At 48.8% G+C, this 25,362-nt stretch overlaps 1 protein-coding gene across 1 annotated transcript in view; it reads right to left on the reverse strand.

Annotated features, from left to right (window-relative positions):
• Positions 1-25,348, reverse strand: part of btv (dynein cytoplasmic heavy chain beethoven) — a 97,217-nt gene extending 71,869 nt beyond the window's left edge. Inside the window, exons 1-15 of the mRNA XM_077663964.1 lie at positions 25,163-25,348; positions 21,326-21,538; positions 19,609-19,651; positions 17,563-17,709; positions 15,140-15,498; positions 14,045-14,118; positions 13,187-13,319; positions 12,953-13,116; positions 11,001-11,196; positions 10,216-10,437; positions 8,763-8,855; positions 6,668-6,804; positions 4,430-4,667; positions 3,716-3,837; positions 1,239-1,638 (exon numbers count right to left, since the gene is read on the reverse strand). Coding sequence (XP_077520090.1) covers positions 1,239-1,638; positions 3,716-3,837; positions 4,430-4,667; positions 6,668-6,804; positions 8,763-8,855; positions 10,216-10,437; positions 11,001-11,196; positions 12,953-13,116; positions 13,187-13,319; positions 14,045-14,118; positions 15,140-15,498; positions 17,563-17,709; positions 19,609-19,651; positions 21,326-21,538; positions 25,163-25,348 — 2,727 coding nt within the window. The remainder of the gene's footprint in view (positions 1-1,238; positions 1,639-3,715; positions 3,838-4,429; positions 4,668-6,667; positions 6,805-8,762; positions 8,856-10,215; positions 10,438-11,000; positions 11,197-12,952; positions 13,117-13,186; positions 13,320-14,044; positions 14,119-15,139; positions 15,499-17,562; positions 17,710-19,608; positions 19,652-21,325; positions 21,539-25,162) is intronic.
• Between the last annotated feature and the right edge of the window lie 14 nt (positions 25,349-25,362).

Genomic DNA, 25,362 nt, shown 5'->3' on the forward strand with positions numbered 1-25,362 from the left:
TGAGTAACTACCAAATAATTACCAATCCATCACGCCGAGGGGATCTTCCCTAAACATTAGACTAACACCGCTCCCTCTTCGGCATGTTGATCCATTCGCTCTCGTCCTTCCATCTGTTAGCCGCCTTGGTTAGCACAGTTAATAGAGCGACTCAGGGCTCCGGCCTAGGACGAAATTTCCTTCAACTACGAGGTTTCTGTGGAAGCTACATAGCTTTCTTTTGTGGCGGTATAGCGGCGCTTGGTTGGATATAGTAATCAGTAATTACTTCCTTATTAAAAATATACTGCACCAAGAGGGGTTCACCTAAACATTGAATTAATTTTGAAGGTTTAGAAAATTTTAAACAGTTGGCAAGGTATTGAAATCGCGAAGTTAAATAATGTGCGAAAGAGTTTCAAACATTCAGTGGGACGACGGGAAGAAAGTGGAACGAGCCCCAAATAAGAGAAATGACAAAATGACACTGACCGAACGCTGGATGGAAGCCCGGTAGAAATGCATTCTTACAGATGGTCCACAGTGGCTCTTGTATTCCGTCGAGGCTGCGTTATTCTTCCAAACTCAGCTGTACAACAGAGGTAGTCTATACTCCCGCCTATCCGGACGTTTATGCTTGGAATACCATATGGTCATGGTCGCTTACAAAAACAACGGTTTTCTTTATTCTTGTCCAGGTGAGCCTTGCAATGCGTACACTTTAAATACGAATAAACTTAAAGTGAGTACTAAAGAGGGAGTAAGCTCTCCTCTAGTGTACTCTCTATTAGAGGCCTGGTATGCTGGACTAGTTCAAGAGTAGACTTTCGATCACTAAATGTACAGAATACTTACTCTTAACATAGGATGTATCTTCCCACTGCAGAGCAAAGCAGCAACCTGAAGTAGTAGCAAAGGGATGAGGCGTTCAAACGCATCGCCGTAGGTCTTGAGTTTAGCAAACAGAGGAGATAGAAACCTCGCTTAAAATGCTCGTAACTGCTTGATCTACGCATGTTTGAATAGGAAATGTGTTTGCTTTGCCAACTTTTAGTAATCCGTATTTTTGGGGATCAAAATATACCCCAGGGCTTTGGCAGCATACCCAGCTCCTTAAAGGGAGTGCGCCAGAGGAGAGGCTATTCCCTCTTTACTCCTTTCATGAACAGAGTGTACGCAGGTGTTGCCCTGTGAAAATCACGCGTGCAAGACCTCGGAATGTCTTTGTGCACCATTGAGGTGTCGGGTTCCCAACCGACCTGGTGCGCGACGACGTCCCTGTGCTGGTGCAGGCGCTCGTCCAGGCTGTGCCAGAGCTGCTGCAGGCCGTCCATGTCGGCGGGCGGCGGCCTCCGCGACCAGCGAGCCAGCAGCTGCTGCTTGTCCTGCGCGGCCGCGTGCTGGGCGGCCGCCCCATCGCGGCCGGACAGCGCGCGGCCGAAGGCGGCGCTCAGCTGGGCCAGTTGCTCGGCGCTCTGGGCGCTGCCCGAGAGTGCCTCCAGCGAGGCGTCCAGGTAGGCCCGCACCGCGGCCGCGTCGCGCGCCACCGAAGCGCGCAGCTCGAGCACGAGGCCGGACTCGAGCTCGGAGAGGGCGAAGTCCACGTACGAGCGCACGGGGGCGTAGCTCACCACCATGCACTCGAAGTGCTCCTCCTCTCTGCGAACAATTCAGAGGAGGACATTGAGGACAACTCTTGGAGGGGGCGCTTTGGCGTGCAGGTCTTGTGCGAGGTGTCCCATTAATGTCAAAATCTTCGTTCTTGGGAAAAGTCAATCCTATTGCTCTTTATGGATACGCTAATGTTTGCCCCTCTGCAAAAGGTGGTTTTATCGCCATGACGTCAGGGCCGAAATCGTGACGTCAAGACCGAAAATGACTCCGTGATCCGCATTTTGAACTAAATGGTGGTGTAGTGCAGCCTCTGGCATCCATGCCCTGAATGCTGTCTTGTGCGCACCGCAGTTTGCTTACGAAATCGGCCGGTGATGGCGCCACCTGTACATTTTCTAGCATTTTGTAACCTATAAAAGCTGCGTTTGAGTGACTGTAGCCTCTTTGTGATCAGGACGCGGTAATGTGTATATACTTTAGTTTGTCCTCAGTTCTCTTTTCGAAGTAACCAATTTATCCACAAATACGGACCGTCACTTGCAATTGAAACCAATTATTTAGCGCTAGTGCTAGTTAATCTGCATATTAATTTGTTAAATAAAGAATAATTAGCTAAACTGTGAAGTCTTGGCTTCAGGAAATAAGCGGCAATAGGAAAATTGCAGATAATCTTTAAACACAAACGGCTGGAGTGTTTGCTACAAGGTACGGTTTATGAACCTGACTCACTTCACGGGCTTGATAAGAATACAATCGAAGTACAGAAACGAGCACGGGGCTGCAAGGCTCCCTAACATGCTCCCAGAAAACCGCACCCGACGTTGTACTCTGCCCAGACTGTAACAAATACCCTTCCCTAAACCATACCACATGGGCATGCAAATTCAACCCGGAAGTCACCGCCTATAGATCCCCACCCCTGCCCAATGGAAAGCCGCGCGCGGGTGACCAGCACAAGTTGGTGGACAGCGCTCGGATGAAGGCAGCCGCTGCAGGAGCCCTGGGCGAAGGCCAAACACGGACGGGGTAAACTTACTATAACTAATAAATCATTTACATCATCACCATCACCGCTATGGAAAGCTAAAGAAAGAAAAGTGGCTGATGACTGACTCCGAGACTCGATTGCGGCTACCATCTTCTATGAGCCATTCTTGAAAACGCTACGCCAATTCCGCAATCCATTTCATTCTTACATCTGCTCTCAAGGACAAGATAACCCTTTTTTTTCGGGGGGGGGGGGGGGGGGGGTTGTTTCTGGTTTGGACACGCAGCGGCATCCCTTTTCGTCTCGAACCGATTCAAGCATGTTCGAAGCAAATAAAAATATGGGCATGTGTGGTTTGCGTAATCCGCTATTGCAGTGACTCGTTCTTTTTTTTGCGCGATCTCAAAAAACAAGTTGAGATTTGGCGCACTTAAACATGCAGTCAAAAGTCTTTACCCCCAATTGACGACGGCCAAAGCTGCTATTCCAACAAATCGAAAAAATTCGGATGCTATGCTATGCATCTCACGGATTTCCCATTTAAGTAACCCATTCACTTTTTTTTTTAGTTCTGCCGCCTGCTACAGCGCTACATCACGGAAAAATAGCTTTTCGAAAACATACAGGCCACGCCATTCTCACACCATGGTCAGGACAAAACGTCATCAAGGGAATTACTGATGGTGTAAAACTGGAAGTGACGTTGTACCTACAATCCCTTCACCTTCAATTATAAATCCGCCCTTTCGTCGACCGCTCAGATAACGAGCCGAGTAGCACATGAACACGTCTCCAGGTTCATGCTAGGTTAATTACTATCGACGGGAACTGAGGACTCATGACCTACGCCATGCGTCTAAATGCAAAGCATTGGGGAAAGTGGGGCAGGTGTCAACCGCCCGGTGTTGTTCAACTTGCAACTAAATTTAAATGTTCAATTATTAAACTATTTGTTTGTAAAGTGCCCTAATATTAGGAGAAAACTATGTCCTAACGTAGCACCTGGTACTCCGTTTCGTCTTTTACGAGAACCCCATTTGGATCACATTATTTAATTCATAAACAGTGTGGCTAGTGCGAAAAAAAAGGAAGGCTTATTTGTCCTCCGGAACCAATGTCTTGGCAAGCACTCACGGAAGAGCTCTTCCGAACTCTTGACACTTCGCCTTGACAGTGCGGAAGTTGATCTTCCATTCCTCCGGGGTCAGTTTCTCTGCAAAGGCTTGTAGATTCACTGAGCTCAGGGCCACCCATTCCTGCAAATAAAGCAGTTAAAGAAGGTAACATGGCGCATCGTCCGTGAATGAGAACACACACGCATCTAGCTGCCGGTAAAAGTGTGTACTACCAGAACAAAAATAAAGATGTCACCATCACCGGCCGATTTTGCAAGTAAAATGCATGCGTCGACACTGATTATCTTTTTTTTTTACTCTGATCCTAGACGGAGCGCTACACCACCATAATTTCAAAACGGTGACAGCTCTTCTTTTCCTAAAGACGTTATGAGTTTAAATCGATTAGTGGATAACTTTTTAAACCAATTTTCGTGGCAATAAATGCATCTTTTACTGCGGACAACCCTCGCTACAAAAACCAGAAGGAACTAGAGAATCAATTTTATTGAAAAAATTAATTCTTTAGAGTAATCCTCAGGGTCCCTTTAAATCATAGCCTCCCAAAATTTGGCACCCCGCAGCGTAAAGAACGTGGTATACTTTCTGCCTTAACGTGCTGCTCTTTTCGAAACATAAAATGTTTTCTAGCGAGCTTTCTCTCTTTAAGCGAAGTGCGTCCAACCACTGCGCAAAGCAGACTCTCCTAAATACGTTAGACATGCGTCGGGACCTGGAATCTGCCTGCAGCAGCCTGTACGGAGGCGAAGAGCCGCTGTGTGCGCCTGTAGAGGTCAACGAAGTGGTGCGCGTTCCGGTCGACGATGAGCGAGAAAACGAGGCTCTGGTCCACCGCCAGGTCGTCGCTGACGCCGCGAAAGTGCAGCGGCAGCGCCAGGAACCGCTTCACCTGCTGGTAGTACCTCGAGCGCACCTCTTCCAGCGGTGGCCGGAAGCAGAGCTGCCCGCTCCTGCGTCAGCGTGCGACGCAGAACCACTGGGCTTGAAGGCTCATTCGGAGCAGCCATTGCTTTCCACTGCGTTACAACACTGTGTTCAAAACACACTGTGCGTAGTGATGATTAGGAATTAAGCAAAAATTATATGATATTCGTAGGGCGTTTCCATCCAGACAGGCTGCCCATCTCCACAGACGCGAGGCGCGGTGATTGATAATACCTCCAATTAACCAGGGGCCGCATTCTATAACGATCCATTCGACTTTCTATCTCATTTGGCCGTGACGTCAATGTGACGAAAGCAACCGCAGGTGGGAAAACAAGCGCCTAATCGCAGATGGCCGATGTGGCAAGTCTCGTGACGTCGCTTCTAAGTCGGCTAAGCCGCACGAACCCCGCTGCACACACGACACCCAGTCTCTTTTCCGCGACTGGATTAGCGGTGATAAAGCTAGTCAGGCGTGTCAAACGTGTTGTCGAGCTCCGTCGCTCGTTTGCGTCGGCCCCGGTCGGACCGCATGACATGGGCTCGAGACACGTTTATGCAAGCAGGTGGCATCATTGGCGTGTTTCTGTCACGACCAGCTTGACGCCTGCTCTAACGCCTTAAGACAATGAGAGCAGCCACCAATGGCAAAGGAACAAGTAGAATGAAAAGAAAATCGATCGTTACAGAATACGGCCCCGGCTATTTCCCGGGGCAATTTTGCAACTTCTTCGATCATTGGTTACTTCACTCGCTACTGAGTTGTTTCCGTTAGGCGTATGGACGTACCACACTGTACGCACTGCGCTACATTCTGCTTTAAAAAAACTTAGGAGGACACTTTGGAAATTCTAAAGTGTGTTCGGTGACAGCCTGCGGCCTTTCGACTGTGGGCGCCATGCAGCGACACGTCTGGCGAAGGAGCGCCGTCGCAGCGCGTACTCGCTCCACCTGCCAGAGCAGGTGACGTCACTGTTGCTATGCGCAGCTGCGCATGCGCTTCGGTGCCGCCACCTCTCGCCGAGGGGCGAGGAGGGTGTGCGCCGGTGCGGGGGAGGGTCACAGCTGGCACTGTTCCAGGCTTTGGATGTAACGGACGGACGGTCACCGCGAATATGAGCCATTAAAGGCTTTCGCCTTAATATCACTTCCGTAGAACGTCGCTGCCGCATATCACTACTTGTTTCCTTAGCCACGGTTCCGAGCCGTCTAAATCTGACTGTCGCGCTAGAAAAGCTAAAATTGGTGTTCTATCCGCACTTGGCCATTTCAAAATATTTATATCATATAACAAGACTACGCACTCTTACGATTAAGACTTCACACATTGCTGACGGCTTGTGAGAACAATGCTTTCAATTGACCTGCCACATTCATCTTTGAAGGGGCTCTGAAAGGGGCTCTCAATAAAGGTGCGGTATTCCTGGGATATTAAAGGACGCCGCTTCACAAATATCCTCCAGCAAGAATTTTTTAATGCTTTTTTATAGTTATCCGTAGTCAAAATTTGAATTTCAGCGGCTTCGCGTCTTTCCCTATCCTCTCGTTAATTTTTTACACTACCAAGTCGGCGCTCCTCCGCCGGCCCCGCCGCCGATGTGCAAGGGAATTCTCTGGGAGGGCGGAGTTTTCTGAACCGCCAGAGCAAAGCTGCCAACTGGCCCCGGCCATGGTAGCTGCGTCACGCTTGAAAGAATCTCAGCAATAGCCATCTCTGAACAGAATTACGCAGCAGCGTGCGATGGAGGAGGGCGCGAGGATGAAAAAGTCGCCGGAAGGACTCGCCAACTTTAAAGCGCGCTTGTGGGTTCTCTGCTGCCTATAGAAGTGTTTTATTTGGCTCAGATTTTCATGACGGCAGAATCTATTGATTGACCAAGTTTATGCACTCTCCCCAGAAGGCATTTCAAAGCCTATTTAGTTTATCTCAGCTTCTTGATTTTTAGTTTCCTCTGAAAGTGTGTGATTGTGGCTGAAAAATGTCAAGCGAACTGGAGCCTGAGAGGCAATAAGGCTTTGTGCATACCTGCAGGTGAGCTCTAGGCGCGTCTCGGGCAGGTGCTGCAGTAGCGTCTCGAGTCCCCGCAGGTACTGGCACTCGAGGACTTTGTACAACTGCCGGTCCCAGTGCGCTCGCCAGGGACGAACCTGCTCGGGGCTCTCCTGCGCACACGTGAACTGCTATTGCCCACAGCCATAGACTTGGTCACCGTGTGTAAGTGGCATTGACGATGACCATTTCTATTACGCTGTTTCCAGTTTCACCTCGCCTGCAAGGCTCACTTTGCTGGGACAACACTTAACGTCTTCCATGCCCCGAGAAATTGACAGCTTGCCCGCTGCACTTTATTGCACATCGCGCATTATGTGCCCCCAGTAAAATGACAGTGGAAATGTTTTCGCGGGTTTGTATGATGTACACGAGGGTCGCTGTTGAAGCTGATTCATCAAAATAATTTGAGTGTTCAGAAACCACATAAACGAGATGGAACAAAAAAGCTCCAGGGGGAGGGGGGAGATAACATAACCAGGAATGAACATGCACGCATTCATTAGCGTATAGGTCGACCTGTTTTTTCGTTGTTGTTTTTATAATCGTGCTCTCTGAACATAGGGGTTCACCAATACGCGAATCAGGGGCAGGGTAAGGTACATCCCCGGCAGAAAACTTAGGAAAGGTAAAGAAACGACCCCAGAGACGCTGTACGTGTCTGTACGTGGCTCTAGAGCATTTACTACCAAGCAATATCCTGGCACGGAAACCTAGACGAGTTTTAAAGCGAAAGCTTTACTGGCCGCGAACTTGCGATTTCGCCGTGGCGGTGCTCCGAGGAGGCACATGACGTCACAACGCGTGCCTCGCCGCGGATATTTCCCCCTCTCTCTCTCTCGCTCCCTAGTCACTACTGTGCATGCACCACTAGTAGCACCGAGCTACAGATGTTCCGCCACTGCGCAGCGCCGCGCCTTTCCTCAAAATCCAACTTTCAATTTTCAGTTTTCTATTTCTTCTTTCCCTCCCTTCTTTATCCCTTCCTTTAAGGCGAGGCTCGGGTGTCCACCGAGATATGTGAGACGGCTACAGTGCCATTTCCTTTCCTCAAAAACTAAACAAAACAAGTGAACCGACGGCGTTAATAGAGTTCATTGGCGTTGACAACTTTGCAAAGGCCGTTCATTTTCACGTAAGGAAAGGCGCACAATCGGCCCCGTTAGTCAGTGGAGACCTCAATCTCGCTTTCATGTACGTGGCGTTGGTGTCCAACTTCAAAAGCCACACACTGGATAGACAGCGCGCCCTCCCTGCCACCCTGGGAGGTGGCATGCAGTTAATGGTTGATCGCGAGAAATTTATCATCAAATGAACGCTGCGGTTTAGCTATTGCTGCAGTGCTACATGTCAGCCACAACGCTGTCAGCGCTAATGCATTCAGGCCACATCTCTCTCTCACCACCACCATATGTATCAAAGCACGAATGAGGCGTCCGCATATCCAGGGAGCAAGTTATGCGCCCTTCCTTTGCTCAAAGCCATCGCCGTCTAGAACATTGTCAACGCCAACGCCAATGAACACAGTGAACGCCGACATCTTTGGCTTTGCATATCCTGGATTAGCTGAGCTAATCCACATTATTTTTTTGAAGAGACAACGAACGCGCAACCACCGCGTGGGTTTTGTCTCTGACCCACCGTGGTGGCTCAGTGGTTAGGGAGCTCGGCTACTGACCTGGAGGACCCAGGTTCAATCCCGGCCGCGGCAGCCGCGTTTCGATGGAGGCAAGGCGCAAAAGGTACTCGTGTGCTGTGTGATGTCAGCGCACGTTAAAGAACCCCAGGTGGTATAAATTAATCTGAAGCCCTCCACTACGGCGTCCCTCACAACTCAACCGTTGTTCGTTAAAAGTAAGTCCTGGCTCACAGTATCCCCGGCTGAGATGTTTAGTGGGATACTTACGACGCACCAGGAGCACCAGAACTGGGTGCGGGTGAGGACGAGAGGTTTCCTCACCCTCAAGGGTTTAGGACCTGCAGGGGTGCCTGGCTTCCCTGCTACACGGCTTGAAAGCGAACGCTTAGAGCCGGGCAGTTTTGACAAAGGGAGCACAAAAACAGACCCTACCTGTTGCTGTGCCATAATGGACCTGATGTCGGCGAGCACATCTTTCCATCCCTGCTGCCGGTGCACGAGGTCCAGCTCGAACAGTGACACCACCTGCGCAGTGTGCCCTTGTGTTTGCATCGTGTCCCAGTTAGCTCATGCGCCTCAGTATAAGTATATTTATGTGCACATATGCACTACCTGAATCCGTTTTGGGAGACAGGCCAGCGTGATCCGAACCATCACGCTGATGAGTACTAGCATATTTATATAGTGCTGTTTACCATTATTATATCACCGGACATAGCGATTCGTTCTATTTTAATTTGGGGAAGTCATTGAAAATGCGCAGTTAAATGGTGATAACATAAATAACCAGGATTGGTATGATACAGTGCTTTTTTTTCTTTCGAATCATCCGCAAGTAGTGGCCGATCATACTAATTTTTTTATAGTCAAAGAGTTTATTTAAACAGCCCCATAGCTGCCGCGGTGCCTAAAAATTGTATGCAAAAATGGTTGAAGAAATGCCGGAACCCTTTGAGGCTTCAATCAAAGTCGAAGGGTTTTAAAGTTGGCAGAGAAATAGAACTAGAACACAATCCCTGTGTTAAGCTGACACAGTATTAATGATGTCCCCAATCCCTCGGGAGCACCGCGGACCACCCAATATTTTGTGGCCGTCCTGGGTTTTCTACTGATTTCACAAATGGCAGCACAGAAACAATGGGGCAGAGGTAGGAAACACATAACACGCCTGAGTTTGGATGCGCTCATGCCACAACAGCACAAGTGCTTAGTTTTTTCCTCGTTTTAAACGACATATACGGCGTATGTAATGTTCGTAAGTAGACATTACTAGCAACTTAAAGGCCAATCAGCTTGATTGTTCGGTTCGCGACTTGAGACAACACACCCGGAGTATTGTATCGCTTCGATGCCGCCCTGATGCCGGTGCACCACGACCTTCTAACGCAGCGTCCGCTTATGTTTCTGTATCCTTTTGTGGTTCACGGTCTGGTTCACCCCGATGTCCTGAGCTCTTTTGTCTGAACTATATGCACGGGCTGCAGATATGGGCATTTTATTTTCTTTACGGCGAAAAACAGCAACCGAAAGCTGCACCACACCACTTGCCCTTTCCATCGCTTGAGAGTGTCTGCTCCTAGACCTACAAGTAACAGGCCTATTTCAATAAAGAGACGACAAAAGGCAGATTATTTGGGAAACCCATTCTCTGGCCCGCAGAGATAATATCACTAACAACGGACAAAAATTTAAGGAAAACGCTGTAGTTTTCGGCCACGGCACAGTATGACACTGGCCCGACATTAACCAGGAGAGCCACAACTACAGCTATCGCTGACAAAGGAGCGGGAGCCTATAACTCGCGCAGAAAGAGTGAGCCTCGTCTAAGAGAAGGTCACCGCTTCATAATCAAAGCAAACGCTGCTCGTGTTTTAAAAAGATGTACCTTCTTGCAAACGGCCAAATGCAAGGCACGGAGGTGGCGGTTCCGGCTAGCCAAACGGGCCGCCAGGGCACGCAGTCTGGCAACAAAGGCATCCAGGGCAGTCACGTCTCCCCACGGTACTCGCTGCCGCAATGCCCCGGTCAGCTCCTCGGCCAGCCCCAGCATCAGTGGCCGCTGGCTCGGCACCATCTGGTCAGCCACCGAGCTGTAGAACGAGGCCACCTGCGCGCAGTGTCCGAGCAGTAATTTGCGCATGATGCGACCTCTGGGAATAACATTAGGGACATATGGTTCTTCAGAGAGCAGTCCTAAGACGCATGGTCATCGAATGGCCCAAACGCCAGTGTTCTGTGACGACCTCGTAAGTCCGCAGAGAGGCCTTGAGCAGAGAAATCCGTACGTACCATCTCTTGCAAAAGTTTACTGCCCACCGTATACTGTAAACTTTTTGTAAGATACGGTACCTACACTTAACCGTTACCAGGCGTGTATCTATATATAGACCAATTTAGGTTCACTCCAAGAGCGCGGCTACCTTGAAAAGTGGGGCCAGTTATCTCAAGGATCTCTTTATTTACCGCTGCGTACCACTGCCCTACTTTAACGTTTTTGTGCAGAGGAAAGCAATCAGTGAGAAGTTTTCGCTTTATGAACGTTAGCCTAAATTTTGGGCTCCGAGCTCTACAATGCCGTCTTGAAACGGCTAGAGGTCTGTATGAATGATAAGCGTTATATAGGCTATTCACTCCTAACATCTAACTCAAAGTAGTGTCGTAATCTCTCACCTGCTGTAGATGTCGAGCCCGGTGGCCGACACGGGCAGCGGTGTCCTCGAGTTGACGCAGGGGTCCAGGCGGTAGGCGGCAGCCCAGGGCTCGCAGCTGCCGTGCCTCGGCCGCTATCGACGCTAGCCGTGGGCTCAAGCTTACCCGAGGCCGCCCGCCCGCACCCAGAATCAGGGCGGGCTCGTCTTCTTGCAGGCTGCGCAGAGAGATTCGCTCTCATCATGTAGCTCAATTGCGACGACAGAACAGTTCTCCTTGCACTACTGTCCGTTGTAAGAAACTGTCGCAATGGGCATCTGAAACACTCAGTCGACTCGGCGAAATGCCGTACTGGCGATTATTCTAAGCTATGAACAGACTGCGCTGTGTCGTTTTCCTTCGTCGGGTGTACGGTAAAAGGGTGAAGCCACAAATCGTCAGCGCGGAATTTATTTTTTTTTTCCGTAATGTTTTCAATGCCCACCTCATTCCAAGCAATCCTTCCTTCTAGCGTGCTCTTGCTTCCTTCCCACTTCACGCATAACTAAGCAATATCAGGCGTTTGTAACTCTTTTAACGCGATTGCGTTAAAGACCCCGTTACCCAGAAAATCGGGCGTCGGCGTTGTCGGCGTTGTGAGCGAAAAATCACGAGCATGACTCTGTCAGGTGGTGCCCAGAGAGCAATCTAGGAGGCAGGTGGGTCACCTAGGTCACGTGACCTTGCGGTGTCATCTCAATCTGTCCGCCAGATAGTGAGCAAACTGTGGGAGTTAAATTAATGATTGGTCGCTCGGGAAGAGAAACCTGGTCCGCACAAGGCCCACTATACTTAGAGCACCTGCAATCGCAGGGCAGTGGCGCATCGCTTAACCGTTGAAACACTGCGCCAGGAGTTGTACGAGGACTCCCAGAGATCTATGAATGTAAAGTAGAGAATGACCTTCTGCACATGTGAGAATTAACACATGACGCTATCGCGCCGTACCATTAAGGCGGAGCATAAGTATCCCCTCCAATATTTTTGTTTACGCTACGAATACTCCGAAAAGCCGTGAGACGTCACCGCTGCCAAAGAGCAGAAAGAGTCAGCGCTATGGCAAACATGGTAGCATCAGGCTTTGTATGAAACAGTAGCACACATTCTGGAGCGTTAAGCACCCACCATGCATCCTGTAGCTTGACATGCACAATATGTACCGCCAGCAAGGAATGAAATCCGAACACAAGAACACAAAAGAAAATTGGTTGCTGGTGAAGAAATGCAGACGAGGTGCACAACACTTCCACGAAGCGATCTTCGCGCCATCGAAATGAAAATAAAGTGCGCTAGCTAGTATTGAGTTTGACTCATCTAAAATCATCTCGTTTTGCTGTTCACGGTTCGCTTGTCTTATTCCCGGTTCATTCGTTCCTGATAGAACGTGGGGCTCTTGTTTATTACAGTGATAGCAGCAATGGCCACACGCCGACAAGTTCAAACAGCGAGCTGGCCTCAAAACACGGAGATCGTTCTCATTTTGAACACTTGAGCATTCTACCAAGTTGCGGCACACCTTGGAAGGTGTCTAAGTTGTGTAACCCAGCAAAATATTGTAAAGAAAGGAATGATGATAGAAAGGTTTTTCATCAATGTGAAAAAAAGCAAAATGACAGCGTCAAAAGCGCCTAAAATGCTAAAACGTACAGAGCCTCAAGAAGGAGGCTATAACGTTTGTCCCAGCTAAATTTAATAAACATTTAAAAAAACAGTGTGGCCTAGCCGAGTGAAAAATTGAGGGTTGTTGAGAGTTGCATGACCTAGTCTACAGTATTTTTCGTTCTCCAAAGTAAACAATCCCTAAATGCTAACTAGCTAATTTTTAAATCTGCACTTCAAAATAAAGTTCCCGTTAGAAAGTTGTAGATCGTCTTGAAAAATAACTGGCTTAAATGTGCGCACCAAGCCAGCTTTCTTGCTCCTGCGCACACTACCTTGTCTTGGTGGCGACCTGTTGGGCGCTGCGGCTCCAGGCATCCAGACGATCGGCCGCCGCCTCCCGTGCCTCGTCGCACGCTTTAGTGAGCGTCTGCACCAGCGGTTCCCAGGCATCGCTGCCATCGTGCAGCAAGCGCACCACTTCCTGAGCTTCCTCCAGCTGCACATGACGCACAGTCATATGTGAAGGTTACTGGGACTGCACCCTCCGGATAGGAAGGTCGCCTCACCCGCGTGCGAAGCTCCTGCAGACCGACGATGTCCCTGACGACGTCCGGGACGCCCTGCAGGCTGCAGGAGGCTTGCTCGTAGGACTTCTTCGCCTCGACGACGCAGTCGCTCAGGGCACGAAGAAGCATTTCTCTGAATCACAGAGGGATGAGCCAAAGATGTCTAAATTTCCACATCACCGCACGTGAACTCCACTAGAATGTGCTCAGTGGTTAGTGCGTTCGGCTACTGAGCCGGAGTTTCCGAGTTTGAACCCGGCCGCAGTGGCCGCGTTTCAATAGAGGAGAAGCGCAAAGGCGGCCGTGTGCTTCGCGATGTCAGTGCACGTCAAAGATCCCCAGGTGGCCGAAATTATTCCGGAGCCCTCCACTACGTCACCTCTTTCTCTCTCTCTTCTTTCACTCCCACCTTCCTTCCCTTACGGCGTGGTTCGGGTGTCCACCGAGATTAATCCGGAGCCCTTCACTACTCACCTCTTTCTATCTCTCTTCTTTCACTCCCACTTTCCTTCCCTTACGGCGTGGTTCGGGTGTCCACCGAGATGTGCGACAATTACTGCGCCATTTCCTTTCCTCAAAAACGAATGGGCTACGCCGTGAAATGTTCTGATTAAAACTCATCCACGCCGTGTTCCCCTCTGTACTTGGCGGTAGCACCTTGGAGGTTTTAATAGATATATTTGAGTTGTGCGAAGATATTAATAAATTCTTCTCAAAGGGGCCACTGTTGTCTTCCACTACGAGTAGACAATGCGCATTTAGAACTCGGCAGGAATAGTTATCAGCTTTCACTCGGTGTACGGATGTGTTAAATATTAAGCAAGAATACGATTGTAAACGATGCTCCCAAGTGCGTACCTTTCTGGAGCCAACTGAGCCTGCACGTCTGGATGTTTTAACAGCTCAGAGTACGACTTGCATTCTTGTAATAGCTGAAATAAGAAAATAATTGCTTCATTTATTATTAATTGTCACGCTGCAAGCATGAATCACACGGAACTTACCATTTTGAAGTGTGCGCGACCCATCAGTCAATGAGAGTAAGGTTACTGCGTAGTCAGATTAAGACTTCAAGAAGAATAAGAATTCAATAACCGAGATTTTAATGATCCCTAAAAACGAACACGGCTAAACCTATACACAGGGAAAGCGTTGTTCTATCACTACGTCGCTGGTAAAGTTCTTGCCGGTTTTTGTGCACACCTTTTGTGCACACCTGTCATCGAGTTTTTCGCGTTCATCAAGGTTGACAAATGTCATTAACAATGGCTACAACACACGAAAGTGACAAGCGACATCAGGCGACAGAGCCATATATATCGCAGTATTTCACCCCTGCAGTCAGGGAGATAAGGAAAATGGTACGCTTCGATAAGTTCCGATGGATGAATGTCATTAGAAGTACAACAAGCGGAAAAGTGTCTGCATTGTTAAGTACGAGTAATGGCAGCAAGGGACGATCACGTAAAAGCGCATGAGATGAAGAGGCTTGCGGCATTGAGCACACAGTTGGCATGCCTTTCTGCGCAAAGATTCGTGGTCTTGCCTCGGTGTTACAGAGGTGCCACAAATTTGCAACGCTTTGCGAGTTCGGCCAGTGGGGGAGAGTGCACTCTAAACAAAAAAGCGTAAAAAGGGAGTAAAGACAGTTTGCTTTCTTTTTACTCCTATATAGACGTATTCGGGTTTAGAGTGTGGAGACCCGCGCATCCTGCGAAGTTCCTGTGTTATCATAGTGAGCAGCTAAGGACATGCTACGGTTCTCTTTCCGCAAGAAGTTAGAGACACCTTGCGTTCGAAGTTGAAACGAGAGCAGTTTTCTCTGTTAGCAGATGGCATGCTAGAAAGCGCTGTACAAAGAACCCAGGGAAAAACTGATTGAGATTTTGTTTCCAACGATGGTGGCATGTCTGGGCACTGTAAATGTTTCAAGGAGCGCGCGCCGGTACTGACCGGCAGGCCTGTGGTTCTGAGCAGGCGGTCTCTGAGCGTGGCGGCCGCCCGTGCAGCCATCGGGGCCAGCCACTGTGCGTGCAGTGCCATAGCGGCCTTCCACTGGGGCTCCGGGTCCGAGAGGCGCGGCGGCGCCGGCAGGGGCTCGGAGGCCGGAGGCGCCAGGCGCACCAGCTGCTCCTGCGCCGTGCGTGCCTGCAGCAGGGCGCGCAGTCGGCCGCCAAGCACAGAGTCCGCGCTGGGGCTGCGGCCACACGCGGACAGCGCCTGGCCCAACTGCTGCTGCAGCTGGCTCAGGGGAGCGCGCCACGGTTCCAGATCGCCAAGGAGGCTCTCCAGCCGAGCCGCCAGGCCGCGCCCTGAGAATGGCGTTCGAAAGAACTCAGAGCTGCCTGCCTCGGAGTACGAGAGAAAGATAATCCTTCACAGTGGGAGCTAAGACCTTCTTTGGGCTAAATTCCGTCACAGTAGTAATAGATGTCTCAACTGAAAACTCCCTTATTCAGCTGCTGATCAAAGAGTGTTCAGTGTTTGAGAAATAAAGACGGGAGACAGGTCGAGGTGATGTACTTTCAGGGCTCTATCGGGTGAGTGTTCTTTATGCCTTTTTTGGTAGACTCTGACCGCCTGGCATGTGAAACCGGCGCGAGGCTCGAGCTCACTTCAGCTGCGCCTCATTGTTGGCGGCTGCGTGAGGCCCGCGCTGTTGCTACAAGAGTAATCTAGGAGAGCCCGAGCCATAAGGAGCCCCATAAGGGAGCCATATACAATATTGCCGGTACTGTAGTCGCTCCCAAGAATGTGCTGCCGCTGCTCATGTCATCCAGGAGGGTCTGAGTGTGAGTTCATTTATGGGGAGGGGAGTGGATGTGGTGCAGCTGTCACGGTCACCTCTTCGTCGCACCGAGGATCGACAAGATCTCGCAGTATTTTCTTCGTTCTTTTTTCTACGCCCAAGGCTTAACATGGTTCTCGGTTGTGATCGGTCTTCAACAGACTATACCACCCCTCAGCCATCAGGTTTCCCCACTTTCCTCATGGAAAGCGTGTGCCGTAGGAGGCGAATGAGCGAGCCGCTTCGTGCACGATTAGAAGGAGATTAAGGGATCGGTGTGTCTTGCCAGCTGGAAGCATAGGCGCAGGGCGCGTTCACCGCCCTGCCGACGGTAGGCGAGCGCCACCAGACAGGCTACGGTTGCCTTATGCTTTGTTTATGTAACCAACGCCGCAGGCTGCATAAGAATCGTGTGCACGTCAATGAGGTGATGCGCTGTAAGAACATATTTCTTGAAAGTACGGGTGGGACTTTAATCGGATAATTCTTAAGGCCAACCGAATGCTCACTTGAGCAAATTTTTTCGAGGCTGTTATACGGAGCCCTCCCCGGTGAATTCAGAGCAGAGACCAACAACATCCGGTCACGTGACAGCGTAAGTCCAACACCCGTCCACCGAGTCATCACGTGACGGCCACGTCAGGTCAGTGTCATCACATGTCTAGCGCCAGGCTCGTGACCTTGTGCCCGTTGCGATTTTTATGGTAGCCCGGCTGCTACAAAGCCTTAGACATTACTGTATATCTTAGAAATCAGCAAAAGGCAGACAGCAGTCCAACGACAGCTTTCGCTGAGTTTAGCGCAGGAGAGTGTTAACACTGGGCATTTTTTTTTTTCAGGACAAAGATCGGCTGGAAAGAAATCCTGGAACTGCAGACGCTGGCAAATGTTTGGAAGTAAGAACTGAAGCAATGGTTGTAAGCACTGAAAAACAGGCATTACCGACCAGAGCACATGCGATGAACTTACAAACGCACACCCTAGACCATGCCCCCCCCAACGTAGATTCTTCTTCTACACACTCTATTCGCTTTTCGTGTGGATAAAGTGTCCATTCTGATTCACGCAGCTAATATTTTCCTCCCTTCAGAGGCTTTCCCTTCCCTTACTACTCAGTTCATTTAATGAGACAGTTATGAAAAACGAACTGCCTCATGGCGACTTCGCTTTATATATTCCAACGGAAAAGAAATAGGGATGTGATCGTCCAACTGTGCGCGTGTTTGTGCACAGGCTTCACTGCACATTACACGTGCACAAAGGCGAAGATTAACTTGAAAAAATGTAGGTGCTCAACTTAATTGACAAGTGGCGCCACCGCGCGGTTCCTCTGCTCAGTTCATTTCGTTGGTGCTTTATATATGATTAGACTCGCTCATTCATTCCAGCAATGGCCCGCATTTCCTGCACCAGCCTTTCCTGCGTAAAGCCAAATAGCACCGCCAAGCCGCATAGTGATGTGTTCGGACAGAGATCGACACTGCTGTGTGCCGCATTTCCTAGGCAATTCCAACACTCCCGATGCATAGATCACTCTTCTGACCCTTGCCATTTTCTCTAATCGACGCCATTACAGATAAGCTCTCACCCAGTGCATCGTGGAGTGACTCTAGCGGCTGAGACGAGCGCAGGTCTTCCGCCAAGGCCAGACCCGTGTCCAGCCAGTCAGCGCAGTCATCCAGGCTCACCGAGCCCAGGGCACACCAGTGCTGCTCTAAGGCCGCTCCATCCTTGTCTGCAAGTCGCGCGAAAAATAAAAAAATTGCAGCAGCCATATTCGACCTAGTTCGCGGTCATTAAGTTCAAATAAGAAATAAGGTACAAAGCGCAAGTTTCTCAATCGGGGCGAAGTAGGGACGACAATAGATAAATATTGCCTCACAATGACGCCTTGTGAGTTAACACATAGTCATATCACTCCAGGAACCTAAGGTCTGCGCGCTTAAAAAACAGCGCCCACACCTGCGGTTCGTAGTTGGTTCTTTCTTTCTTTCTTTCTTTCTTTCTTTCTTTCTTTCTTTCTTTCTTTCTTTCTTTCTTTCTTTCTTTCTTTCTTTCTTTCCTTCTTTCTTTCTTTCTTTCTTTCTTCCTTCCTTTCTTTCTTTCTTTCTTTCTTTCTTTCTTTCCTTCTTCCTTTCTTCCTTCCTTTCTTTCTTCCTTTCCTTCTTTCTTTCTTTCCTTCTTTCTTTCTTTCTTTCTTTCTATAGTACGTTAGATGGTGTCTTTTTATTTGGCTATCAGTTAGGTTTTCGTTAGCTATCATGATTGATTAGCGCTCATGTTTTGGGTGTCATGTAGCTCCCTCAAGGAAAAGGAGTTTTGTAATGTTCTTTTTTTATTATTCCTCTTATCCACTCTTCCACGTTCCCTTCGTACTCTATTTTGATACTTGAGTGTAGTTTAGAGGGTTGGCGATTGACACTTGAAGGTGTTCCTCACTACAGAATTTCTCAGGAGGTGATACATCACCTCTACAGCTTTATCGAGTCGGCAGTAGACATACCTTACATGTTACGTATCTTCATAAACATATATGTACAATGCACTTCAAACCATTTCTAACCACGCCGCCTTCTACGAACTCGCCCTCAACGCTGCAACGACCGATAATTTTATTAGATGGGCTCCTGTGCTAGCGTTGCGTATCACTGCGCGTCCTTAGCACTATTTCGCGCTTGTTGCTCATTTGCTCAAATTTCCTGTCTACGCTGAGAAATTATTATGTTCAAGAAGAACAGCGCGAAAAGACAAGGACCACAGGATGATACAAAGACAAGCGCTTGTCTTTGTGTATCATCCTGTGGTCCTTGTCTTTTCGCGCTGTTCTTCTTGAACATGGCATACCAACTCGCCCAAGCATCAGTCCTAACGAGAAATTATTACCCACGCCTGGCCACCTATTTAATGTCGCTAACAGGTTGTTGTGTGAGTAGCCTATGTTAGCGAAAGCACTATTTGTAAAACCTTTTTGCTGTCTGCAAATTTGAAAGGGTCCCTGAAAATGTTTGCACTGAAGGTAAGAAAAGCGAAGGACTGATTACTATAGAATCGCCTATCATCCTCCCGCAAAAATGTTGGATAAAGCTTATGTAGCGCCAAAGATAACGGAGGTTAAAAACGTCATCTTCCTTTTCTTTCTCAACTTATACACCGGAGGGAGCCAGAAAAGTACAAAGAATGGAAGCCGCGACCACGCACCGCCCCTTGGCTTGATTGTTTTGTTTGTTTGTTTGTTTGTTTGTTTGTTTGTTTGTTTGTTTCGCCACGTGGCGCCATCTCTACTCGACCCCCCCCACCCCCCCCCCCACCCCCCCCCCCCCACCCACCCCCCGCTTCCTTCGTCCACGAACGTTCAAGCGGTTTTGGCTGCTAAGGATTTTTTTTTTTGACGTGGTCACCCATGTGACATAAGACAAAACCAGGTCCAAAGGCTGAGGGTGCATTACAACGTGTCTATGCAAACTTCAAGGTAAGTAGATGCTGTGCCTCTCCAAAAAAAAATTGCGACTACATTGTACCCTTGATAGTCAGTTTTCGCCTTTCACGGTATTGCTCTGCTGACTCTCTAGCCAAGGTTGGCCCATCTATCTACAGGCAGCGAATTGCGCGCAGTATGTCATTGACGTGCACTCACCACGTGGTGTCGTTGGTTCGTCCCTGGCTGTCCCCAGGGCGGCCTGCATGAGGACATTGCGAGCGACGAGCATGAACCAATGTGCAGTTCGGTGTCTTGCCAGCAAGACTATATCTTGCATATCTTGCTTGAAAGGTGCCATGTGGGAAAGCTGCCACTGTTGCAACGTAACAGCCGAGTTTGTATTGCATGGGTTTCTATTCGAGCTTGGGCGGGACTGGTTCACGAGAATGCAGCGGCCCGGAGAACGCAGCAGCCGAGAAGATGCAGTACGCGGGAACGCAACAGTGGTGTTAAACTGGCCCTCAATTCTCACAGCAAAATACAGAACGTTTCGCCTAATATTTTACATAATTTCTAAAAATACTCTTTTCGAGCTATAAGAGCGCTTTTTCAGCTTATCATTGTCGGTGGTGTGGCACATCAGAATACCGTTAAGACTTGCAAACAAGCCGGCTGGTTAACTAATACAGAATAGTTAACTTTTTGACAATTACTGCTGGGCTCTTTAATTACTGAGAGGCGTGTAACCCACGGTAAGTAATAGCCACACAATTTTTTTTAATTTCTTAGCGCAGTTACCATTGGCGCTGTGACCCAACAAATTTAGGGTGCATCGCGCCAAAATACATACACTTTCCATTAGCGTGCACGCAAAGCAACCTCTCCAGTGCACATAACTTGTCGAAATAGTCAAAATTTGTTGGGCCGCAGAGCTGAGGGTAACGGCGTTTTCGAAATTGTAAAAAATGACATGGGTGTTACTTATGATGGGATACACGCCTCTCAATAATTAATGACCCTAACTGTAATGGTTAAAAGTTAACTATTCAATATTACTTAACCAGTCTGCTAGTTAGCACCTCTTAGCTGTATTCTGATGTGCTACGCTACTGAGAATGCTATGCCGAAAAAAGCGCTCTTCTAACTCAAAACGCCTCTCTAACTCAATTTTTTTTAAATGTGTAAAGTCTTAGATGAAACGCCCTGTATATCTTGTTAGCGTTAGAAATCATCACCAATGGTAAAGCTGCAGAAACATGGAGTCAAGCAAAGACTTGCGGCGTTCCATAGTCCACATACGCCTTCTTCCAAAATACCTAATCTTGCGCCCAGAGACGCCTCGTCTGGAGTGTAATGCGTTTCCGCATACCCCTTACCTGCAGCCTCATCAAGCGGTTTTAAACGACAGCCCTTGAGCTAGCGCGAGGTAAGCCAGCAGCCTTTCTTGAGAGCGATGGCGGCTGTTGTCCATTATTTTCATGAAAACGGATTAGCCCCGCCGCGGTGGCTCAGTGGTTAGGGCGCTCGACTACTGATCCGGAGTTCCCGGGTTCGAACCCGACCGCGGCGGCTGCGTTTTTATGGAGGAAAAACGCTAAGGCGCCCGTGTGCTGTGCGATGTCAGTGCACGTTAAAGATCCCCAGGTGATCGAAATTATTCCGGAGCCTTCCACTACGGCACCTCTTCTTCCTTTCTTCTTTCACTACCTCCTTTATCCCTTCCCTTATGGCGCGGTTCAGGTGTCCAACGATATATGAGACAGATACTGCGCCATTTCCTTTCCCCAAAAAACCAATTAAAACAAACGGATTAGAGCTTAACCGCATCTACAAGAAAAGACGCTCAATAAATCCACTTAAGAGCAATATCAGTGAAGGCTGCACCAGACTGAGTGACTCTGGTTGCCCTAAATAACCGAGTGTATATACTCACTTGCAATTGGCCGAGGCTGGTGGCAAGAAGTGGCTCCGAAGCCAGCAAGGGCTGGAAAACGGAGCGCAGACAGGCGCCCAGTGAGTCTGCTACCGAGGGTGCCAGCAAAGCGCACACGCCGACAACTGCACCCAGGTTCTCGGCGGTCAACACCTGAGGCCTCCGCTTGAAGAACACCAGCTGCCGATCTCCGCCATCCTGAAGCGCAGATGCCTGCGTGCACGCAGCAATCGCGCGTTACGGTGTGCAGTTTGGCGGCAGCACACGTTTTCCTCACAGTTCGTGGCATTATGCCGTCTGTACCCCCTAGACCCCTTACTAAAACTTAGTCCTCCGTCCGGCCTCTCCTGCCGCGATCCTACGCTGTTGTGTCGCCTGTGGCTTGGATTGGCGTTCACAAAGGCCTACTCCCACTTAATCGCAATGGCAGACTCTCCTGCATGTGAGATCTGTGGGTGTGACGAAGCAATAGAACACCTTCTTTGTAACTGCCCTCGGTTTCAGCGTGAGTGTGCACTCCTGGCTGCAACACTCCGCCGCTTAGACCCTAGGCCCCTTAGTGAAGCCAAGATTCTGGGCCCTTGGAGTAAGCCTTCATCGCAGAGGACAGCTTTGAAGGCACTTCTAAAGTTCTTTAAGGACTCAGGACTGAGTGCAAGGTTGTGAACTATCCGTGTGTGCCCTGTGTACCCTGCAAATAACGGCCAACGGACATGTGCAAGAGTGATCATCTCTCTTTGTTCTCTCCCCTGTCTATTTCTCCCTCCGTTCCCCTTCCCACGTGTGGGGTAGCATACTGGGCGCTGCCTAGTTAACCTCCCTGCCTTTCCGTCTCTCTCTCTCTCTCGTGGCATATCACAAAGCTCTGGCCTTTAATTATTTTCTTTTTTTCACAAAACGAGAAAGAACCCACTCAGCTCAAGGGGCCTGCTTAGATCATGAACGTAGCCCTGCGACACTTCTCGTGCTGCAGTCTCTAGAAAGCTGTGCCATGGTTTGCGGGACTATATGCGTAACATTCATGATAAGCGTTCACAGCTGCAATATGAAAAGCATGGCTGACGAGGTAACGTTGCTGACGAGCTTAAACGCGGCCGGCCGCTCGTTCTTCATTAGTTGGCGCGTTTACTGTGATATCCAGGAATGAACAGCAGTGGAGGAAGGGGGGAAGGGGGGGGGGGGGGTTTTTGTACCTCGACTAGGTACCTTGCACTGCAGCGTTTACAACGCCGGCAGTTGCAAACGCTCAGTTGAAGATGAGTTTGCAAAACAAATGTGCGCCCATTTTATTAGGATAGCGTAGTTAAGGTGTGCGTGATCATCCTATAAAATGCAAGTTTACCTTTTTGTTAACGTGTCCGCTTCTCTGCCACCTGCTGCGTTAATTTAGCATTCCATTTTATACGCACGCATTAATCTGTCAGGGAATCACAGTTGTGTGAAGCCACGGAGTACTTCCCACGCAGCACAACTATTCCTCCACTACTGCACATCGCGAGGCGAAAGGTGAGTGAAATTAGGAAGCGCGAGGCATCATGCTAGGAAACAGAAGAAAAGGCAGCTGCACCTCGTACGTAATGCGTAATTGGGAAATGTTACTAGTAAGCTTATATGTGAAACTTAAGCGTTGAAACAAAGCATTAAAAAATAGAGATGAAAGGGCACCGAGTTTAAAATATCTGAAAACCGAAAGTACCTAAGCTGGACAGTAGAATTTACTACCTTCTCCTCCGGCCTGTATGTTGGTGTCAACGTAATCTAATCATGTATCAGAACAGCACACATGCATGTCGCGTTCGCACATATGCTGCTTTAGAAACTTTTCAAGGACATTGGGGCAGTGGTAGTAGAAAGAGACACCAGCGGAGCAGTTGCCGGCAAAAAAAAAAACAAACATATAAGGCGAATCTCACCGGCACCTTCATACCAGTGCCGCCATCTTCACACGTCTGTTTGATCAGATTGGCCCTTGCCGTAATTTTTGAGGTACGCAATAAAAGAAAAGATGGTGACATCAAAGATTTAAATGTATTGTTATTCTCGATGACGAACTATACGTTATTCACTATAGGCAGATTAAAAAAAAAAGAAATCGACGCGTCTTAAACGATTAAGAGGGTTCACCAGTGACAGTGTCCATAGGAAATACATGGGAACTTTCAGAAGCTGTAGCGTGTCTAAAAATGGCTCGATTTTCATGAGGTCTGTGGCAGCGTTTTCTTCTTTAATGAATTGAGGAAATTTTGCACAGATATTATTTTTGAGTTTCATTTTTTTACAAATCAGAGGTAAATATCCAGAAAAATTGCACAGTTAGATATGTCGGTCTTTCATGTCATCTCGTGAAAAAACTAAGCCAAATATTCGAATTTCGTCCGCAACATTTCGTCCTTTTTTCTTTCTTGATTGTCAAGCCGCAATTTTCATTCATATCGAGCGTAGTATTTGCGTTTTACAGGCTCTGAAAGCCCGCTCATATGTCACGAGGAAAGGCCCACAAAATAAAAGGACACTAGAAGCGTCAGTCATCGCACATTAGATCTGAAGGTTTGACGTCAAGCTGAATATTTCTGGGTAATTGTGAGACTTAGTGAGTTCACATACTGAAGTTTACATCGAGTTTATATCTCTTCAGCACTACTATCTTTGCTTTGCTGTCAGCTCAGATAGCGCTAATTATATAGCTGCACACCACACACATGCCTTCAACAATGGGCGCATCAACCAGTTTTGTTGTTCCTTTTTTACTCGCTAAACTAGCTAGGTAAGCGTTGTTTATTTATTGCCATGCGGTCATTCTGAGTAAACTGAAAAGGTACGTCTGTGCAGCGTACGAATCCAAAAGTGAGAATATATTATAATATATAAATTTACACCATAAACAAACCATAGTGCAAGGCTGTCAGTCGCAGAAGTTTCGCTAGCAGGGCAGCAGTATGGACTAATTAGAGGTCCGCCTGCTACGCTGTCATTCTGCTCAGTGCCTCAGAAAGAACCGCCGGTTTTGCCGGCTCGCGTGTTTGCGACTGTCACCACGGCAACGTTCGCGCGTGGCACGCCGCGCGGACAGATCCAGTGTCTATCGAGCGCTCGTTGCGAATTTGTGAGGAACCCGTCTGTGATTAGCCAAGTATTGAAGACGGCCATACACAAGCCAAACAAAGGGTTAAACGCAACTATAGGAGCAAGTAAATTATTCACAAGTTATTTAGATACATAGGAGTCACTACAAAAAACAATTGCAATACATGCACGCTTTAGCGGCCCGCCAACCTATACTCGCCTACAACCAATGCCGAATGTAAACAGTGTGATGTACAGTCTTACGCTGATGATTTCACTCACGTATCATATTTCCTGTGGTCCCTGCAACGCATGACTGGTGACTGTTCCTTTTTTTTCTTTCTAGCGAGATCGTAAAAACCTTACGTCTTTCACTGTGACTTAGTTGTTATCTATAGGTCATCTGCGGTGAATAACTGATGGCGCTACGCAGTGCTAAAATTTTCTTTTTTTTCCTTTTTATGCGCAGCACTAACGGAGGCAATATTGAATGACACGTGAGAGTCCCCGTGCGACACTGGTATTACACGGCAAATGAAATGAATGGGCCTCGACATTCCACTGCTCCATTGCGGGACGCGGTTATAGACGACTAAAACTGCCAACTTTCTGCTCGTCACGGCTATGCCAGCTTCTTCTGTTGGAATGGGCGAATACCAATCTCCCACCCCTTGCTTGTTCCGAAGCAATATTGACACTTGTGCGCTAGTGACGCTCATCAGTGCCAGAGCGCTTTCGTATCTCTGTTCGTCGGCGCAGTCGGCTCTCGTATACCTGAGCGGCGAAGAGCAGCGTCCGGCCGTCAGGCGAGCGCGCGGCGCACAGCGTCAGGACCCCCGGGTCGTCGACGAAGGCCCGCAGGAAACGCTGGCCTCCGTGCGGACCCTGGTCCGGAGTGCCTAGGAAAGCGCACGCGGTGCGCGTCACCAGCTGCGCGCACGGACCACCACTCTCCGCCATCGTCGGTCCCCGCA

The sequence above is a fragment of the Amblyomma americanum genome, chromosome 4 (genome assembly GCF_052857255.1).
Source record: "Amblyomma americanum isolate KBUSLIRL-KWMA chromosome 4, ASM5285725v1, whole genome shotgun sequence".
Classification (NCBI taxonomy): domain Eukaryota; kingdom Metazoa; phylum Arthropoda; class Arachnida; order Ixodida; family Ixodidae; genus Amblyomma; species Amblyomma americanum.